The following is a 19,925-nucleotide window of genomic DNA, read 5'->3' on the forward strand; positions in this document are numbered from 1 at the left end:
GCACTGCCTGCGTCGACGTAGATGCCGCTTCTGGCATCCAGCTTTTTAGAAGCAAAGTTGCAGTATAAGAAGACCAACCCGGCGAAACTCTCCTTCAGCATGTTCATGATAATAGCGCTGAAAGATACTTTACCATTCCACCGAGCGCCATACAGTCCAAGTCCACATAACTAACTTGTGCTTCTCGCAGATGTCACCCGTGGTTCGTTCGCTGCCTGAAACCCAACAGGGAAAAAGCGCCCATGAAACTGGACATGGCTCTGGTCTTGGAACAGCTCCGTTACTCGGGCATGCTGGACACCATCCGTATCCGCAAGTTGGGCTTCCCTGTACGATACAAGTTTGCCGTCTTCGCTGACAGGTACGTACGGGTACTCTTAAAAACAATTCTTATGGTACCTTATGTCTAAGTCTCCTAGCTCGTGTCTTCCAACGGCGCCAAAGATCATGGTGTACGACGTGTACAAACCTGGAAATTTACTTCTCTTACAAATAATGCCGCTGAAGCTATTTCGTATATCATTTGGCGGCAACCCCGCTCCCCCCAAGAGAGAGAGAGAGAGAAAAGAAAGAAAAACCTGAACTGTCGCGAAGGCGGAGGAACTTCTATTGAAGCCTGGAAGAGAGTTGATATGCTGTGGGTACCCAATGACTTTCTATTGAAGACCTTCTGGAAGATCTTTCCCGCACCAGATTATTTTTCCTCTACCTATAGTTTCGTATTATTATTATTATTACCTTGCTGCACACACCCTACTTTTATTAGCTACTTATGGCATGATGATGATGATGGATAGAAAAAAAAAGGCGTCTTCGAGTGGCAGACACCGATCACTCTGGGGTGCTCTGGAGCACGCACTGTATCTTCGTCTGCTCAAAACGAAGCTCTCTATCTCTTCCATCTTCTTTCTTCCTCGAGCTAGGAGCGCTCTGACTTAGCGCATTGGTACCCCCAGTCGAAGATACCATTAATATGTTATTACCTTGGCGCACATATCTTGTATGTCGTCCCCAGTCCGTTCTCGTCGGGGCATCCTTAATTTCATTGTTCCTTTCCCACTTTAACGGTGTCGTAATATCGTACACTCATACTATTATCTCTTTCCTGTACCTAGTCCGTTATTATTACTGTTGCTCGCTTATCCAGTTGCCACTGGCTCCCCCTGGTTTATCTGCCCATATCTGAAACTCCAACGCGAGTAATTCGCCGCACTACTTGGCCGCGTACGAAGTCGTTAACCACTTTCTCACGGCAGAGCGCTCATGTCTCGGTCGCTTTCCTGCTTTTTGTCTCATCTCACACCCGGAAAAGCAGAGGAGCATCTCGACGCACTCCGCCGTCAACGCTTCACTGGAGGCTTCCGTGTGTCGTCCACCGGAATCTGTAAAACACGAAGTCGATGTCAGCGTCGTGGATGACGCAAAAACGGGTGCGCAATGTCCGCCGTCGTATGGGATTATGACCTGGTACAAGAAGTAGACCTGATGCATCGAGATATTTGACAGAAGGAAGAAGGAATCTTCTGCTGGAGGTCTTCAGCGTGTAAGCGCACCGGCGACAGTGTTGCTTAGCGGCTGGATACTCTTGAATACTACAGAGTGCGCGTGTGGTCTTGATGGAGATGCCTACGTTAAGAAGGTTACCTGTACGTGGGATACCGTTGCCAGAGGTAGGAAGAAGCCAAGCCGCGAAGATGTCGTGAAAGAATGGGTGAAAATGGCCGGTATCTACCGTTTCCACATAACGGGTTTGAACCGCGGATGAACTGAATGGCTCGATCGGTGTCGGTGGTGATCGGGTACGGTTAAATGTCCGAAGACCCGGATGACCTGATCTGTGTCCGTTGTCTCCGTCGTTGGGACGCAACGCCTCCACGAAAGTTTTGGAATCGGTGTTCAGATATTGACAACACTCTTACGTACTGATGATTAGGCACACTCTGAGCCTAACGTCTTTGACGAACTCCATGCCTGCAGTGGAGTTTACGATAGAGACAATATATCATATACTCATCCGGCTTTACCCGTCGACTGATTGTGCGTAGAATGGTTTGAATGGAATACTCAACAGGACCAACTCATGTCATTGCGTCTTTGCCAAGGATGTTCTTCAAAGAGCTACAATTTTATACGGGTACAGTGCTATATACCGGTAGGGTTGTGATGTGGTGGTGTTGAACATGGTCTTGAAGGGCCGGAAGGTGAAGCGTTCGGAATTGTTCCTCGTTAGTGTCACCAGACTGACACGAAGTGACTCGAGGGTGACGAAACGGAAGAAACGACCCGTCAGCCGACCTGCGTAAGGAGCCGCATTTTTGTCATCCTTGTTGATCGTTGTAGGAATAACACAGCACAGAAGAGAAGCTAGGAAGGACCCACGTCCTTCCTAGCTTCTCTTCTGTGCTGTGTTATTCCTGTGTGTTATCATGAGTACGGTATGATGTTAAAATTGCCTTGAATTTGAGGTAAAACACAGGAGGAGAAGAACACACGACAGACTCACGAGCTTGTGTCTTCGATTTGTGCTAGTGCCTTGCACGATGTGTCGACGACATTGAACTGTCGCTGCTTAGAGGGACTTAGAGCTTCTTAGAGTAGCGCGATACGCTTTGAATTCACCAGGCGTTCGTAGTGTAACTGCATGTTCTGCTGTTGGTGTGTTTTCTAATATGCACAAAGAAAGACTTTTGTGTTGTCTGTGAAAGGCATCAGGGGACAACCTTCATGGTGAACGGTCGGGCATAGGATTAGCTGCGCTATAGGGGTTGTCGTTTCGCAGATTCCTTAATCTGTATCATCGTTTATTCATAAAACATTATCAATGATTTCAAACTGAAAGAAACTCAACGTGATCTCGCGCAGATATCGCTGCCTAGTCCCAGGACTCGCTGCAACTTCATCAAGAGACGTTTGCCGGGCTGTTTTAGAAAGGACACCAGGATCTCAAGATGGCTACCAGCTCGGCACGAGCAAGGTCTGTCTTCTACACCTCATAATCCTTCTTGTAATTTAAGAGTCCTTAAGCCGAACTCGCCTTGCCCTAAGTACTCGATGCCTCAAATGTCTTGGTACCACTGAATAACTTCGGCTCAATATAACTCGATGCCACTAGAAGACTTGTTCCAGTCAGATGGTTCGACGAAACTAGAGGACTTCCGGTTCGCTCACAAAGAGATGATTGCTGGTAGTGTACTTCCGCAGGTGTTCCTGAAAGAAACAGTAGAACAGACACTGGACCAGGAGCGCGTTGCTGTTCTGCGTTCTGCCATCGTGGTACTGCAGCGCCATGTGCGGGGCTATCTGGCAAGAAGGCACTACCGGGCCATGAGGAAAGCTGCGAGGCGGATTCAAACTGCTTATCGTGGATATGCCGCTCGGTGAGTATACGCGACCTATCTGACGTCGCGTTTGTGCTTGATTTAGGCGTGGTGGCGCCACCTGGCGAGGAACTGTACTTACAACATGCATGTCTCTCCCCTTTACAGGAGTCGTTACCGGAAGGTACGACGTGGTGTCATCAAAGCGCAGGCCAACTACAGAATGTTACGGCAAAAACGGGAATACGACAAGGTAGTGAATCACTCTCATGAGATATACTTTCGTTGTCACCATAAACATCACAGAAAAACCATAATGTCATACGTGTCCACTAAGTCAATTAGCCACAACGCAGTATGTGGCCAACGTGTCAAAGAGCCCGCAAGCCGAATCCACGAATTGGCCATGCAATAAGGGTTTGATGTGTTGAGAAACCACGGTTCATATGTGCCTGTCCGATATGCCAAGATGCCACAATGTCATGTCAAATTTATAGATAAGCCCTAATGCCATAAGTATCCACTGAGCCAAAAAGCCGTAATGCCACATGTACCCAACTTGTCAATAACCCATAATGTTACAAGCACAAATTAATCCACCACTAGGTGATAATGCCGCGACAGTTGAGTGTGTTCAGATACCGCATTGCCAGGTCTGTGCAGTGTGTGCCTACAAGGCATAATGTCATATATCTAATGCGTAGCTAAGCTCTAATGCCATAAGGATCCAATCTTCCACTAGCCATTCCACTAGCCATAACATAAGTCTTGGATATCCGTATATATAGCCACTAGGCCATAACATAAGCCTTGGATATCTCAATAAGCCATATTGCATAAGCAAGTCATAATACCCTATGTACCCAACACATTTTACAAGTATCATCGGTCTTCCCAAGATGTGTTGCACGCATCGAGACGCAGTCTGGACAGACATGGACATGGTTGGAATCCGCTGACCCAGGATTCCATTTCTCAAAAGCTGATGATGCTCGTCGGTACCTGCTCTGAATTACACTGATGCAAGGCATTTGTATGATTTCCAGATCAAGGCTATCCTGGCACGTAAGCGCGAGGCCGACCGTCTTGCTTTGGAACGGGCAAAGGAGCGTGCGGCTCGCGACCAGCAAGAGCGCGCCGCACGGGCTGTGGCTGGAGTCAACCACTTGGAGATCCCTGCAGAACTGGCCTTCATCTTTACTAAGCTGGATGGTTAGTATAGTGGCCATCATAGGCAACGTTCTGCCGCCTTCGACTTCACGAAGCATTAGAGGTGTTGACGCAGCGTCAGGAAACCTAGAAAGAGCACCGAAGGGATTCAGGACACTCGGCTTCAAGTTACGCCGCATAATTACAAAAGACGGTTCTATGTACCTATGCGAAATTGCATTGCAAGTTTTACAGAAAAAGGGATGATAGACGCGTAGAAAATCGGCATCGCGAACACCGAAACTCATGCTACTACTACGTCGCGATTGGTATCCCCTCCAGCGACGCGGCCGCGGGAGAGATCACGTGTTTATGAGAGCCAATAGGAGTGGCCGATGACCTCGTTCCATATCGACGCCAAAGTTTAATATTCCGACACACGCGTGTGTCACAACTTCTTGAAGTCTGCAGGCAGTGTAACAGACGGGAAGAGACCCTAGTGTAAGACTCATTGCTTTAACCTCAAGAGTTCGCGTCCGGGCAACATCCGTGCTTTGCATGATGAATATATTTGTCTATTCGACTTATGACTGGATAAATAAGTGGTGACGCACTTTTCGTCCGACAGAGTGGCAGTCACCGCACAATGACCGCAACGTCACCAAGGCGAGCCCGTCCGTGTCCCGTCCACGCACCTCAACCCCTGGTCTTCCGTCGGACGTGGATCAGCACGTCTTCACCAAATTCACAAATATCTACTTCAAGTCTCACCTGTGGGGCATGAAGAGGGAGCCCATCAGGACACCGTTCCTGGCCAAGGCGTCGGGCTCGCAGCACCAGGACTCCCTGGCGCTCTTCAAGCTGGTACGTCATGCACGACACATGTTGGTTGACGTCACGTTAGATTGACGGTTACCTAGGCAACACACGCGTCTTCGGACAAAAAAAAAAAAAAAACGAACCCAGTTAAATGCTCTGTATGTTCCTGAATGACGTCTGGCTACTTTGCGCGCAGATCTTGCGTTTCATGAACGACAGTCACTTGAGCGGTCAGCGTGAACGAGTGCTCGGCGATTACATCGTCCAACGGGGCCTACGCGAGGCTACCATGCGGGACGAACTCCTCTGTCAGCTGTGCAATCAAACGTGGCAGAACGACAACGCTGCCAATTGCCAGAGAGGCTGGCTACTCATGGCAAACTGCCTCTCTGCGTTTCCTCCTTCTAGTACACTCTACAAGTACCTCCTCAAGTAAGCCATGTTGTCTCCTACCGGTTCAGAATATGTGCCAGGCTTGAATGCAACAGTGATTTTCTTTAAAGTGTGCACTTGAAATGTGTGTATTGTCATCAGCTAAGAGGACTACCTATTCAGTGATTTGTTACGACAAGTGAATTATCATCCATCGAAGCGTATCCCTCGATGGTATTTGTAACTGCGTACGACGTTTTGCGTACGTTTTTTGAAGTGTTTTCTGTACGTGCACTGTGGAATTTGTATCGTTGTAAAAAAGTTTCCTAGGCGCCTGCACTTGGCGGTGTCCACTGATAAGGTAGCATTGAAGACAACGAAGGAGATAATTTCACTTCAAGACTAGCAGAGATCTCCGTACGGGGGATGTGTCCCGTGATGCTAATGGCAGGGCACCAGACCTGGCGGTATACCAGTTACGGAACGCGGGGTCCCCTGCCCTATCTCGTTCGATGTAAAAATTTGTGTTCGGCTCGCCCAATGTACTTTGATCTGGTCCTGGACAGATGTAACCTTACGCATAAACAATGGCTGTGCCCATGATCTGTGGCCGAATCGTTTGTAAACAACGCGATTGCTGTTTCCGTTCATCGTTTCATGACGTTTTTTGACATCTGTAATCAGTTTTGCCCGATATCCTTCTGGTAAGACACGAAGATTTGCAAATATTACCTCGTTGTGCTGACTACCCCAAATGAAGTGATAAGGACACAATGACTATACCAATGCATTGCAATGAGACTGGACGAAATAAGCTACCATGTCGACTAAGATATATCTATGTAATTTACACAATTAGAATATTTTCCGGCAATGGATTTCATGCTGGCGGGGTTGTCGACAAAGGACAAAACAGAATATAAAAGTTGGCTTCATCTCTGGACATTCAGCCACACGGGTTTAAATGCGGGAGCTAAATTTAGGATCAACTGTTACGGACGGACTCGCACTACTGTCGATATTGGTGGGCTCCACTAAGCTGTCCTTTGTGCCTTTGGCGTGTGGCCTGGACAACATGGTAGTTTCACTATCGATTACGAAAATGGCTGGCGTCATAGGGCATCAATGTGTTACGAAGTGCTGTGACAAAACGCTGCACCCTGACCCTAGGTACGTCTCCGATCATGGTCAAGAAGGATACGCTGCCTACTGCCAACAACAACTGCTGCGTCAGAACGGTCTGGGACCCGAAGACGCCAGGACTTACCCACCTTGTCTACTGGAATGGAAGGCGAACACTCGAAAGATGCAGATGGCGCTCGAGGCACAGTTTCCTGATGGTGAGCTCTTCGCTTTCGAAGTATAATAGAAAGAAACAGGTGTGGCACGCCGAAATTTCATGTCCTTCTCTGGCATCATCTCTTTCAGAGCGCGAAGGCCTTGGTGCCGTCGACTCCTGGACTACCGGAGAAGAGTTCGCTGCAGAACTCTTGCACGCAAGGTAGCAATTTTACCCTTCTGGCTGGTTAGCAACGCTTAACTTAAACACCAGTATCGGTGGATCAGTCGGTGACGCGTCCGCTTATTGATTGCCTACCCGTCCACTAAGGTTGCGGTGTTCGAACTTGGCCTAGGACGCCAACCTTCTAAAGGTAGACCTATAGACTCGTCGCCCTCCGCGAGGGACGTTAAATAGGGTGTCCCGTGTGCAGAGATTTCAGTGCATGCACGTTAGAGGTCTTTCGGATGGACAAAATTAAGCAACAGACGGAACACTGTGTCGTCGCGCACGATCATGGTCCCTTGGCGTTAAGGCATGGTCCCTTGGCGTCCCTTGGCGATGACTGCAGCGGAAGGGGTGTTATTGCTTTCTAGATTTTTGAAACAAGCCTTTCTCTAGGGGTGTGGATGACGCGTACGGCTGGACGACGGAGTTACTGGACGAGGGCGCCACCTACTCGCTAAACGGCACCGACTACGTCCTCGACCTCATCGCCGAGACAGAGGTTCCACCGGCGTTTCCTGTCTGCAAGTCTTACTTCCTTGTTTCGCACAGTGGAGGACCTGGAGAGCCACCGTCTTCGAACTCGGCACTTGCGTCGTAAGTCGTCTAACCATAGGGTCAATGGTTGTATCATAGGCGGTTCATGGTGCTATAGACGTTGGCGTTGATCTTGTGTACGATGGTACCTGTTGCCGTGGCACAGTGGATGCAAATATTAGAATAGGTGCCGCTAGCGAGATTTCCCCATGAGCGATAGGTCTCTCATAGTTCTTACAATTTGTATGAATTCTGTTAGGGATCGTTCAAGATGGAGGAAATACGACGAATTATACTTTTATTTGACAGTGCAGGATATAATTGTTGTTGTTAATGATCAATATTGACTGTAGTTTCACTAAATATTGTTCACCGTTGTTAAGAGTCGGTATCAATTAATTAACGGTCTCGTATTTACTGTCTCGTAGTAGTTTCGTAGACAAAATTTTTGCTGCCGTTACACATGTGTCTTCGTCTAACCACGACATCATCGTTAGGCCGCACCGTCCAGACCGTGTGGAGACATATGAGGTGGAGCTTCATGATCTGCCTCCAGCTCCACCTCAGAGGGTGTCTAGTAACAGCGCCCCCACAGAGGGAAGAAGTCCGCAGGCTTCTGCAGCCGCTCCGTCTACTAGACCTCAAAGAGGAGCAATCCCCGTTCCTCCGCCTGTCGTACCGGACGCCGCGGCTGTCACGTCGTCGCCGAGCCGGAGGTCCAATGAGTCTCAAAACCAACAGAGGCGACAGGTCAGAGAGTTTGTTCACGAGACCAGGACGGGATGCCTCACCGTCGGTAGGTTCATTATTTTTTTACGCATCTTAGTACTTCTCGATATAGTTCAGCCTCCAGCAGCGAGTGTTACGTATTTCCTCTTTTTGACAGAGGGCTCCTTAGACCGCCGCGAACCCCGGAGCTCACCAGCGCTCACTAATCGCACCCGCTCCCTCGAAGACCTCTTGGACGGTGGTCCTCCCGACGGCGCCTTGTCCAAACAGAGCGCTCTGAACGGTCGCTACTTCGAAGGCAGTCGTCCTCCCAGTAAAGGACGTATCAGCACGCCGCAGTACTTGCCCAGCGGACGCGACTCCGCTGCAGCTCCAGAGTCTTCCGCCACATCATCTTCTTCAGCGTGGCAACGTCGCATGGGCCTGTCATCTTCAGCCCTCAACGAACGTTATTTCCAAGTCGCACCCTCAGCCTCCGAGACCGCCAGTGAGCTACTTCTCGGCGAGTCGGGTCGTGACGACCACTCTGAACGGACGGACAGTCCTTCGCTCGACGGACTAGACTTTCCGGAGTTGGACCTCGGAGATACAGACTCCGCGGTCGGCTACAGTCGTGGAGAACAGCAACGTTACATCAAGTACGCCGGAACGCGTCCCCCACGTCGCGGTGCAGCACACTCGAGTCGCGCCCACATCGACCGGACGCGCGACCTGTCGGACTATGGTGGCGCCAGAAGCTCCGCGCTGTCGGATACTTCGGAGGCGCCGTCGCTGGCATCGCATGTGAAGAATGTCCGTATTCCGTCGCACACGTCTGATCTAGATCAGTACCTGGACGAGCTGTTCAATCCGGTATTGGACGGGAATTTGGATGAAATGAGCGACGCGAGGTCATTGGCTGCTTCGCTGAAAGGAGAAGACCTGGGATTGGACGACGCGGTGGACATGGCTCAAAGACTCAAAGGCGATGGGAAGCCGGCGGGAAATACGACTATGACTGCTAATGTTCCTCAGGTTCGTACAAGGAACCCTTGTTCGGCCCTGACTCAGAGTTGAACTTCTCACCGCCTTGAGGAGAGGACGTGTGAGACAGGGGATGACCTACTTGACAGGTTATGGCGATGATATAAGCATAATAAAGCCTGCGGTTCTTTTTACAGACCAACGGAGGTCTTCAAGGAGCAAACCTCAGCATGCTCAACATGGCAAGCCTCAATGCTGGTCTTCTATCTCCTCAGCTGCTTGGCATGGGCCCGGTGCAGAGCCCTACAGGTGTCACTCCGCCTCCTGCTGGTAGGTCAATGTTTTGCTGTTGCCTCAATATTATAATATGCATTGTCAATAACTACAGTTAGTTATGAGTTGGTTAGTTAGTGATCATGGCAACTTGTCCTTATTAGTTTTTGTTGTCCAGTTGCCAAGGTGTTCAGGACATATACGTAAATAACATGGCCTTGCTTTCATTGTACAGCGCTGTGCACACTTAACAGTAACATGACCTCCGTACAATCGGTGGCCCCAGTAGAAAGTGCGCAAGGGTTCGCCACAATGCAAGTAGTAAACATATAAGTCGAAACCTGACCTTCATGTTTGCAACTCACTTTGTCGGGAACCCTTGCGCACTTTCTACTGGGGCCACCGATTGTACGGAGGTCGTGTTACTGTTAAGTGTGCACAGCAGTGACACAGCACATTGAGTGTCAATGTTAAAAAAGTGTAAGAATAGCGGTATATACGAAAGAAGAAACGGATGTTTATGGCGTTTGCTGGTTGCGAGCAAGTTGCTACCACGACTGACCTCATATAGGGAACAATGCAGGCACCTATATTTCAGGACATATGGGTCAGGACTCCATGCTACGTGATGCATTTCAGATGGGTAGCATTTCCTGCCGAAGAAGTCGCTCCTCTGTCCCGTGCTTAAGAGGTGCATATACTGTAGAACGAAGGTTCTTTAACATACAAGACTTGCTAAATTTTTCTGAATGCACCCGGCTACCCGGTAGGTTGCATTGACCGGTGATTTTAGTCTGCGAGCAATTGAAGCGGTCATGCACGGGCGACGGACACACACTTGGTGACGCCCTTGCAGAAAGCAACGGGAAGGTGCAGATATCTTGCTATGGTCCGTCGGTGTAACGCGGAACCGAATTGGTGCTCTAAAACACGTGGCCTCTCATGTCACGTTTTCTTAGATGAGCCAGCAAGATACCACAAGGAAGGTCAGCGCTGCGACGGCCAGTAGAACAGAGTTACACTGTAAAATCCATGATGCGTTGTTTCCTTGTGGCCTATGTGGCTGTTTCCGTACAGAACCGGGATTACGGATATCTAGTATCGCCGCGAAGATACGTTTCATGAATTTTTTTCTGCCGAATACTACTGTGTTCCACTGCTGTAATATCCTCGCCTAATGATCCGGTTTCGAAACCGGATGACCACGCCAGCAGCCTGGCGGCACGGTACATGTTGCCCATGTAGGTAGTCTTCCACGAATGAAGGAGAACGAATACAGGGAAGGAATACCACAGGGTCGTCCTTGGTGGTTACAGTGGTTTCGCGACGTAAAGACAGGAATTATAATGACCGAACTATCTGAGCGCGATGTTGCTCTAAAGACACGCGCACAAATGCATCGTCCTTCTCTCGTTTTTCAATCAATCAATCAATCAGCGGGGCATACTGTGTTATCTTCCCTTTAGACTTCCACCTCGCTATGAACTACAAACTCTCGATCATAAGTTTGGTTGTGTATAATCTGTCCGCGAGAGCAAAGTGTTTATCTCTCGCCCTGAGCCTGCGAGTTATGGCATCATTACAGGGAACATGGCGAATAGCTCGTCGTCGTACAACCTGCCACTGTACAATGTCTCAGGTGAGAAGACCCTGGTGGAGGGTTGGTGTCGGACGCACATGGTGGCGGTTGTGGTGCTCTTTCGCTTGCTCTGCACTGTAGCACCTGTTTTTTTATGGAAGAAGCAAAGCATGCGGGATGCACAGATGTAGTGACCAGGTGCGAAGACAGGTCTTGTAGCACGTGGTGTTGAGGTGACGATCTTGGTAGCATTGAGGTGATTGACGTTAGATCTTGTTGCAGGTAGCTAGCATGACATAGGTACATTTCAATGATGATTGTGACGTATGGTGACGCATAATTCATTGAGGAGGTATTCACTGCTCCTTGGAGTATTATTCATCCCCTAATGCTCAACTGGCCTCAGTTACGGCAACGCAACCCCTCAGCAACGTACGCGTCTGTGCTCGCAGAAGACTTGTGAAAAGGAGTTCTTAATAGGCGAGTGCAAAGATCGACTCTTGAATAGGGTTAGCTGGAACTTCAGTGTTTTGATAGGGTATCAGGAAGCTGTCTAGCGTACGAAATTCAATACTAAGAGAGTGCTGTTAATGTAAGAAAGTGCTTACAGTGTAAGCACTGACTGCCTGCTGCGTAGACACCATGCTGACATGCAGCTGGTGAAGTCTAGCCTGGATGCCAGACAGAGATGGTAATATCCAGATCAAGTTATGTTAAACAGTCATGTAATACTTTGTTCCACATAGTATACCTTGAATGTGAGGGCCATAGAGCACCGCAATGCTAAAAACCACGCGTGGCTCCTCTTGCCGAGAAAGACGCTTCCTTGTGCGGACAGGGCTTTGCTGGTTCCGTTGGTACAGATCTGTCTTCCGTTGTCAATTCAAACTTTTGAACTTACTTTTATTTTTAGGGATGACAGTGCCAATCGTGGATGCCTCGCAGCTGATCCAGCAGCAGGTGCTTCAGCAACACATGATGCAGGTAAAGGCGTACTGCTTTGGTGCCAGCACTAAACTAAACTAAACGCAATTTCTTGCTTAATAGCTGCAGCAAAGGGCGTTCCTCGCAAATGCTGTGCAACAGAACCTCCAGATCCAGCAGCAGCTGATGCAGCAGAGTGCGGCACTTCAGCAGCTGCTGCAGTCTTCAGTGGTAGGTCCATTCAACTCATAACTTCTTCCTTTCACTCTGTTGAGAAAATAATGATAATGAGCAAAGATATTCGCCCACAGTTGCCTCATTAGCGTTCTTCTCGTTCTACTTTTTACTCATGTACCCTAATATCATTATGTCGATGAACATGCAATTTGTGATGTCGAAGAGTAGAAAGTCAAACAACGCAGCGAACGTAGGTTTAAGCGGGAGCTTCACGTCTTGAGCTGCCACCACTTCGAACACAGGAGAATAACCTCTCTTCAGAATATCGGCTGAACTGAGGCTTCAGCTTCAATGTGCTCGTTCACTGGTTGTCTGTAAGAAAACAATAAATCGAGGCAACGCTAACAAAAAAAATATAAAAGGCAAATGTAAAAAGGCGAAAGGAACTCGCGGTCCATGAGACAGCATGCGGTCTTCCAGGTTCCCCAAGGCACATCTCCGCAGCCAGGATCCAACGGGACGTCTGGGGGACTGCTCTCTCCAACGGGAACAAGCCCGGACCCTCGACTGCTGGCCTCTACCGGTGGCCTGACCTCCCCTCTCGCGCCCTTGTCCCTGGCCATTCCCGGTGTAACTCCGGACCTGTCCTGGAAGCCTCCCGACGCCGGTCAGAAAGCTTCGAAGAAGAATGGCCAGCCTTCACCCAAGGACACGTTTGGCAATGTGTTGTCCGAACTGCGGCATAAAGCTGGAACGGCTCCCGAAAACGGAATTCCCCCTCCTCCTCCAATGCCGCCCTTGTCGCCAAACACCATGGCCAAGTATCCAGGTACGCGAACAGTGCCCGAACAGAGTTCGGTGTTTTATAAAGTTGTCTTTGGCTAAATTAATTTCCGACGCGCGTTAAAAAAAGTGTCGCATAATATTTACTCTCGTTTCACGTTATAAAACAACTTTTCGAAAATATGACTGCTACCTGAACGGTGCATTTCTTGCGATGTTTGAGAGAACTTAAAGGGAGGGTAATTGAAAGGAGCTGTCACTGCCTAGGTTGCAGTAATATAATGCAGAGAAATGCGCACCTTGTATATACCTGTTTACGGCCCCTTTAATGTAGAACTTCGGCGAACAAAGTAGGACGAACCGAGCTGGGGGCGGATCCAGGATTCTTCTGAGAGGAGGGTCCAGCCTTGGTCAGCGTGGTAGATACACGATCTAGGTCGACTAAACACTATTTGAAGATAGAAATTGAGGAGGGGATCAGGACATCCCGAACCCCAGAGCCATTTATAGGGAGAGTTTGGCCATTCTTTGATATTTTGTCTTCTCATGGGAGGAGCTTATTTTGACGTCAGAGTCGTCGTTGCGCCGCCTTAAAAGCCTGAATCCGAGCGGAATCCGTTTATCAGCCATCTAGTCCGCGCCATATTGATGCTGTCCGCCAGCTGGTCGGCAACTTCGTGGTTGCGTTGAATGTAATATACAGGAATAACCGGCTTATGATCCACCGGCCCCAGTGATAAGGGGGGCTTTGTTGTCGAAGTGAAAGAGTTCAAGGACGAAAGGCTTTCGAAGCAAGAAGACGCACGTGTCGTCTCTCCTAGTCTGTCAGCATCAACGATCAGCATCAATATGGCGTCGGCGACCGGTTGACGACTGGATAACAATAGAGCACGACGAGGGAGGTCGTTCAGCCGTGACGTCGCATGACGCGCTTTAAGTTAGGCTCCTCCTAATGGCCAAACTCTCTCTATAAACGGCTCTGCCGTAACCCCCTCTAGATCCGTCCCCTGGTGCCAAGCAAGCTGGCGTATACGTGAAAAAGGCGTACGTTCCTTGAGTTTGATGAAGGCGTTATCCGTTTTATTGTTCGAACTCGACGAAATCTTTCTCACGTAAAAATGGGCCTTTTCGACAATGGCCTATGCGCATGCGTATGACCTTGAGGCGCCGGAGAGGGTTATCTCCGTCTTCACTAGATGGCGCAGTATGGGCACGACAGAAGTGGGGACCAGTGGGGAGACCGCACGAACGGCGCGAGCTCGACGGTCCCACTCCGGACCGGTTTTAGTCCTTTCTGCCACCCACGTGGATTTGTTTCGACGCGCGCCGAGCATGGTTCGTTGGAGAGCCGCTAGGATACGACGTGTATGGGGAAAAAGGTCCATTGGTACCCGGGTTCGAATCCCGGCCGGCTGTGCTGTCTGGGGTTTTTCCTGGGTTTCCCTCAGACGCTTTCAGACATATGTCGGCACAGTTCCCTTAGAAGTCGGCCCAGGACGCACATTCCCCCAGGGCGTGAGTCGTGACGTGACGTGACGTGACGTTGCCCACATACGTGAGGCCGACAACGGCAAGCCCTATCACCACCACCACCACCAGGTCCATTGGGTGGTGTGCTCAGGAACACCTCTTCTGACAAACAAGAACGACGAAAAATCGTTGCACAGCCCCTTTAATACGTACGGTAGAAAGTACATGTATAGGGAAAAGTGAAGAACTCCATACTTTCTCTGTTCTTTATACTTTCTTTAACTAAGTTGTGAGACCGTTGTCTGCAGACGTGTACGGTCGGGCCAAGACCGTCCGCATCGGCAAGTGGCGTTGGCCTCCACCGAGGGACGAAGCTGGGAACTTCCTCCCCGGACAACCGACTTCGTTCTTGGAGTTCAAACGACTCAAGCAGCAGGAACGCGAAGAACGTCGTGCCGCCGGCTTGGCCTTTGACTCCAGCGACGAAGACGACGACGAGAGAGACTTCGTCGACTTCCCAGAGATTCAGGGCATGGAGACGGCTCTTGGAGGAAAGGTAAAGAACATACGTATTCCCCTCAACTTTTTTTTTTTTCTGGTGTCAACACGCTCACTTCATCTTCGTCTCTGCCCATGTGCTCTAAAAGAATGAGCCATACCGTCACAATCGTACGATGACAAAACGGGTACCTTAAAGGGACCATGGTGGAAGTAGAACGACAGAGTGGGTTATAATACACGTATACTTTCGGAATGTTATTCGGTCCGGCTTATGCTTGTCCCATCCTACAGTTGGCAATATAAAGCCGGCCTTCCATTTGATGCCAATAAACTCTCTAGTATTCGCGACTCCAGCGAAGCCGTAGCCACCTAGTGGTGGAAGTGGCAACCCTCGAGTCCAGTTTCGGCGTGCGCCACCTATAGTTCGCTGGAGTCGCGAATAGCGACAATACAACTTGACAGCAACTGCTTGGCAACAATGACAATACGATGACAATACGACATATAGCTTGATGACAATACGTGATTCCTAGTATAGCGTATAGTGACAATGCAAAGGGGACTACCTCCATAGATAGTTCGCCTGCTTGATGACAATACACCCTAGTATAGCCCGTGTGCAAGGTTAGAGGGGACCAGTGTGTGTGGATGGTCTTCCGCTCCGGTGCCAATACATATTCCTGATGATTGTTCTGCATTGAGCATTACTTTCCTTCGTGCCCGGCGTTATCCCGTACGCAACTCTTCGCAGTCTTGGTCTGTTGCATGGCGACGACAAGCACGAACAGCAATCCTTAAAGTGCCGCTCTGGACTGAGAAAACAGCGTTTATTTTATTTCGTCCATGACAAGAAAATGCCTCAAGGGATTCTGTACGCGATATCTCAATCCTGTTTACGAAAGCTGTGCGTTTCTGTCAATTTTTGAAGATCTACTGAGCCTCCACAAATTTCGATGACGTGACGAGCGAGTGACGTAATCGTAGGCCCACAAATTGCAATGCAACATATAACCAAATGTAATATATAACTTAAGTATATGTATTGCATAACGTAAGTATTACATAACTTGCTGAACACCGCAATGCAATCCCAAACTACATCGATTTAAACCCAGGTCCCACCCAACATTCCATTACAGCCTGAAAACGCAACGGTCGCCAAAGGCATCCCCGTCCCGACGACCCCAGCCCCAACATCTTCTTCTTCCCCGGCCAACGACAGTCGCCGCTCAAAAGAGGATCTCATTCGGGCCTTTGAAGGCGAAGTCCGACCGGGCTCCATCGGCAAGATCAGGATCAGCTCCGAGATGAAAGCCAAGCTGGAACAGCTCACCATAGACCACAGCGTCCGTTCGAAGACGTCCACCCACAAAGAGAGCAGGGGCCGGATCCTTCCGGCGCCGAAACTCGACGAAGACCGGAAACGTGCGTTGGAGAAGCAGTTGGGAGGCTGGAACGAACTGGACAGTTCCGTTCCAGCTCTGCCGTCGGCCATACCGCCGCCCCCGCCGTCGGAGTCCGTGGGGACCCGATCTTTCCGCGTCGATAACCTGGTCAAATCGAAGATCGAGAAGATGGAGCGACAGGCGTCCCGGGAACCTGCGTCCCCCGTGGAGCCCCCTTCGGCGCCCCGGCCAACTAAGGGAGGGCCAACGCCGTCGGTGGCCGCGTCCAGTAGCTGCTACGCGCCCAATACCCCCGTGGTGGCACGACACCGCGTTATGCCTCCGCCCATCCAGCCAGCACAACTTCTCGACCGCCTTTCGGGAAAGTCGGAGACGATTGAATGTGAGTGAGGTTTCCTGTGCAGCTGTACTTGTGCAATTTCTGTGTGTGTGTGGGGGGGGGGGATATAGGTTTATTGAAAAAACAAAGAACCAAAAAAAAAACACGAAAGAGGGGAAAGGTTAGCCTGGCTCCAGAAGCCGACTTGCTATTCCCGCTTACAAAAAAGGGAAAATGAAAAGAAGAAAAAGAAAGACAAAACGAAAAGAGCGAAAGAAGAGGCGCAGTCACAGGCTCAGCGCGAGCCCTATTTCTGTGGGGCTCTCTGAAGTCGCTGCGAACATGGGGATGGTGATGAAAAAATGGCTAGGAAGCAAGCGAGCTGGCGAAGATGATGCATAATGTAAAACCCCGAGACTTAGGGAACACGAAGGGACAGACACAACACGAAGACTCAGTCTTGAGACTTCCTGTTGTGTCTGTCCCTTCGTGTTCCCTAAGTCTCAGTCCCTAAGTTCATCAATCTCAATCCCTAAGTCCCTCTCAGTTCCCTAAGTCTCAGTCTCAGTCTTGAGACTTCGTGTTGTGCCTGTCCCTTCGTGTTCCCTACTCTCGGGGTTTTGCATTATGGATGGGGATGTGATAAAGAAAAAAAAAAGGGGATGTGAGTTTACAAATATAAGGGCAGCCGTTATGAAGTGTTTCATGGCAATGCTTCGTTTTCCTGTGACCATTTCCTTTCTTTGGACCCATCCGTCGGTTTTATGCGAAATAATATCTCTCTCTCTGTATCTTTCTCTCTCATTTTGATAATGTGCCTCGGCATTATATGTTTTAACCCGCCAGTGCAGTACGTACGAAGTAGGTCATGTCAAAACCAAAAACCAAATTCTGTATACCAATAGCGTTCTACTGGGAACTCGGACGTCACTGTTACTGTACTGACATCTTGATGATTCCTGATTGGATGACAGCACGTAATTCTTATGCCAGCATCGAGGGGTGAAGTCATATACGTGATTATACCACTGGAGTATAGTTCCAGTACGCGATTCGGTTTCTGCACATGAACTTGGCACTGTAAAATGCTGCCCAAAGCAAAGATTAGCCTTACCTTTAAGTTTGGCCGAGGGACACGTGTACAAAATGCGCTGTCCCTGACGCGTTGCACTTAACGTTTCACAGTTGACGAATGTCCGGAGTTTCTGAAGCCCGTGGACAGCGCACCACCACCCACTGTGCCCACAAGGAGCGGGGCCCGAGCTGTGGACAGCCTCAAGACTAAACTCTTTCCCTCTAGCGTAGCCCCGTACCTCACCTACACCAAGGTGCCGTGGAGGCTGCGGATACGGAAAGAGGTGAACCAACCGACTGTCTATTACTTTCTCTCTTCTTACATTATGTTCTAAGGCAGTGGTTCTCAACCGGGGTTTCGCAAACCTTGCCAAATCGTGCCATTGCCATCTGGATTGACATCGAGATCATATAACCGTAGCGGCTGACGCTCGTTGTATATAGAGAGTGATGTGATGTGATGTGATGTGATGTGAATAAAGAAAAAAATGGGGATGTGACTTTCGACGAAGTCAAACTGGCTACCCCAGTACACTTAATACAGACCTACATGTTGAACTCCATTATCATCTCTGTTCGTCTCTGGACATCATCCTTTTGCGTTTTCATCATCTCATCATCGGATTGAACGTTCTGTATAGAGAGTAGACAGAGCAAGTATATAGGTCCTCGAAGTCGGGCTGGCACCATACCTCTTCCCTCGCACAAGTTGAGGACCACTGTTCAAAGGCCAAAATGAGATAAGCGAGACGCCGGAGTAGTCATCTCCTGTCATTACTTTAGTAGAATGTTGATAGCACATTATTTGCGTTTCACATAGCAATTCGTCGAATAAGTATACACTGTGGTCTGCATGACAGGTGTTCACACCGGGAGAGATGTTGGACAACGCGAACCTGCTGCACCTCGTGTTCAGTCAAATCATGCAAGACGTGTACGCTGACGCTTGCGTTCGTCTGACGCCGGACGAAAACAAGACTCTCCGAGCTCTCTTGGGTACGTGTAGAAAGCACCTCGAAGATCGTGAATGGTTTAAACCGGTGACGCCAGCGCTTTTCTTTTTGCAGTGAGTCTGTCCGTGACTCCCAGCAACGCTCAGGGCCCGAGCGTGACGTTGCAGACCAAGCGTCAGGTCGTAGAAGCGGCCCGCGCGCTGCCCTTGTATTTCAGCCGGATCTTCCCGGCTTCCGGAGGCAGGCAGTTGCCGGACGTCCAAATGTTGGCTGTTTCCCACACGGGAGTGCGGCTTGTCAAGCGGCAACGTGATGCCAATGGGGACTCGCTATGCGTGCTGGACACTTTAGGGTAATCCTGCACGTCATGGACGCTACAAAGACACTTTAGTTTAGGATCACTTTTACACGCCAGGGGCGCCAGACAGACGTTTTGCTTTAGGGTTATATTTTTATTCCGCGTTAGCGCCGCGAAGCAACTGGGGCTATGAGCGGTGTACAGACATGGACAGATGGAGAGAGGACAGCAGGAAGGAGTGGGGGAATAAGGGGGTTAGTATGCGTCCTGGGCAGACTCCAAGGGGAACAGCGCAGACGTTTTGTTTCATTTTTTCTTTTCGTTTCTTCTTTTCCGTTCTCTTCTTTTCTGCTTTGTCTTTCCCTTTTCTTCTTTTCTTTCCTTCTTTTTCTTTTCTCCCTCATTTTCCATTTTTTTTAATAGCAAGCCGATCTCCGTCTGGCTAACCTTTCCTTTCTTTTTTCTTAATAAACATATCCCCTCCCACCTGTGCCGACGTTCTCCTGGAAAGTCTGCCGGAAAACCCAGGGAAAACCTGAGACAGCACAGCCGGTGGTAGGATTCGAACCCACCACCTTCCAGTCTTAAGCAAGACCTTATCACCCACCAATGACCCGATTATTTTATCCTGCTCGACCATGCCGCTGGTGTCGCTTTATATCGTATGTCAAGTGCAGCAAGGACTACTTACTTTAGGGTCAGTTTACACTTTAGGGACACCGTATGCTATTATAGGGAAGCTTGATCCCTAGGGCACTCTGCCTTATTTCTAGCGAAC

At 49.5% G+C, this 19,925-nt stretch overlaps 1 protein-coding gene across 2 annotated transcripts in view; it reads left to right on the forward strand.

Annotated features, from left to right (window-relative positions):
* The window catches only part of LOC135392035 (unconventional myosin-XV-like), a 62,460-nt gene that overhangs the window by 20,329 nt on the left and 22,206 nt on the right, over positions 1-19,925 (forward strand). The window contains exons 17-38 of one of the 2 annotated variants that reach the window (XM_064622654.1): positions 191-361; positions 2,863-2,974; positions 3,202-3,377; positions 3,486-3,570; positions 4,364-4,529; positions 5,095-5,330; positions 5,482-5,717; positions 6,828-6,997; positions 7,086-7,158; positions 7,558-7,758; positions 8,196-8,494; positions 8,585-9,441; positions 9,588-9,720; positions 11,249-11,302; positions 12,156-12,226; positions 12,290-12,397; positions 12,824-13,172; positions 14,905-15,152; positions 16,237-16,885; positions 18,008-18,180; positions 18,757-18,892; positions 18,964-19,201. In XM_064622654.1, the coding sequence (XP_064478724.1) occupies positions 191-361; positions 2,863-2,974; positions 3,202-3,377; positions 3,486-3,570; positions 4,364-4,529; positions 5,095-5,330; positions 5,482-5,717; positions 6,828-6,997; positions 7,086-7,158; positions 7,558-7,758; positions 8,196-8,494; positions 8,585-9,441; positions 9,588-9,720; positions 11,249-11,302; positions 12,156-12,226; positions 12,290-12,397; positions 12,824-13,172; positions 14,905-15,152; positions 16,237-16,885; positions 18,008-18,180; positions 18,757-18,892; positions 18,964-19,201 (4,941 nt within the window). The remainder of the gene's footprint in view (positions 1-190; positions 362-2,862; positions 2,975-3,201; positions 3,378-3,485; positions 3,571-4,363; positions 4,530-5,094; positions 5,331-5,481; positions 5,718-6,827; positions 6,998-7,085; positions 7,159-7,557; positions 7,759-8,195; positions 8,495-8,584; positions 9,442-9,587; positions 9,721-11,248; positions 11,303-12,155; positions 12,227-12,289; positions 12,398-12,823; positions 13,173-14,904; positions 15,153-16,236; positions 16,886-18,007; positions 18,181-18,756; positions 18,893-18,963; positions 19,202-19,925) is intronic. The other variant, XM_064622655.1, reaches the window with a different exon arrangement.

Source organism: Ornithodoros turicata, chromosome 4 (genome assembly GCF_037126465.1).
Source record: "Ornithodoros turicata isolate Travis chromosome 4, ASM3712646v1, whole genome shotgun sequence".
Taxonomy (NCBI): Eukaryota; Metazoa; Arthropoda; class Arachnida; order Ixodida; family Argasidae; genus Ornithodoros; species Ornithodoros turicata.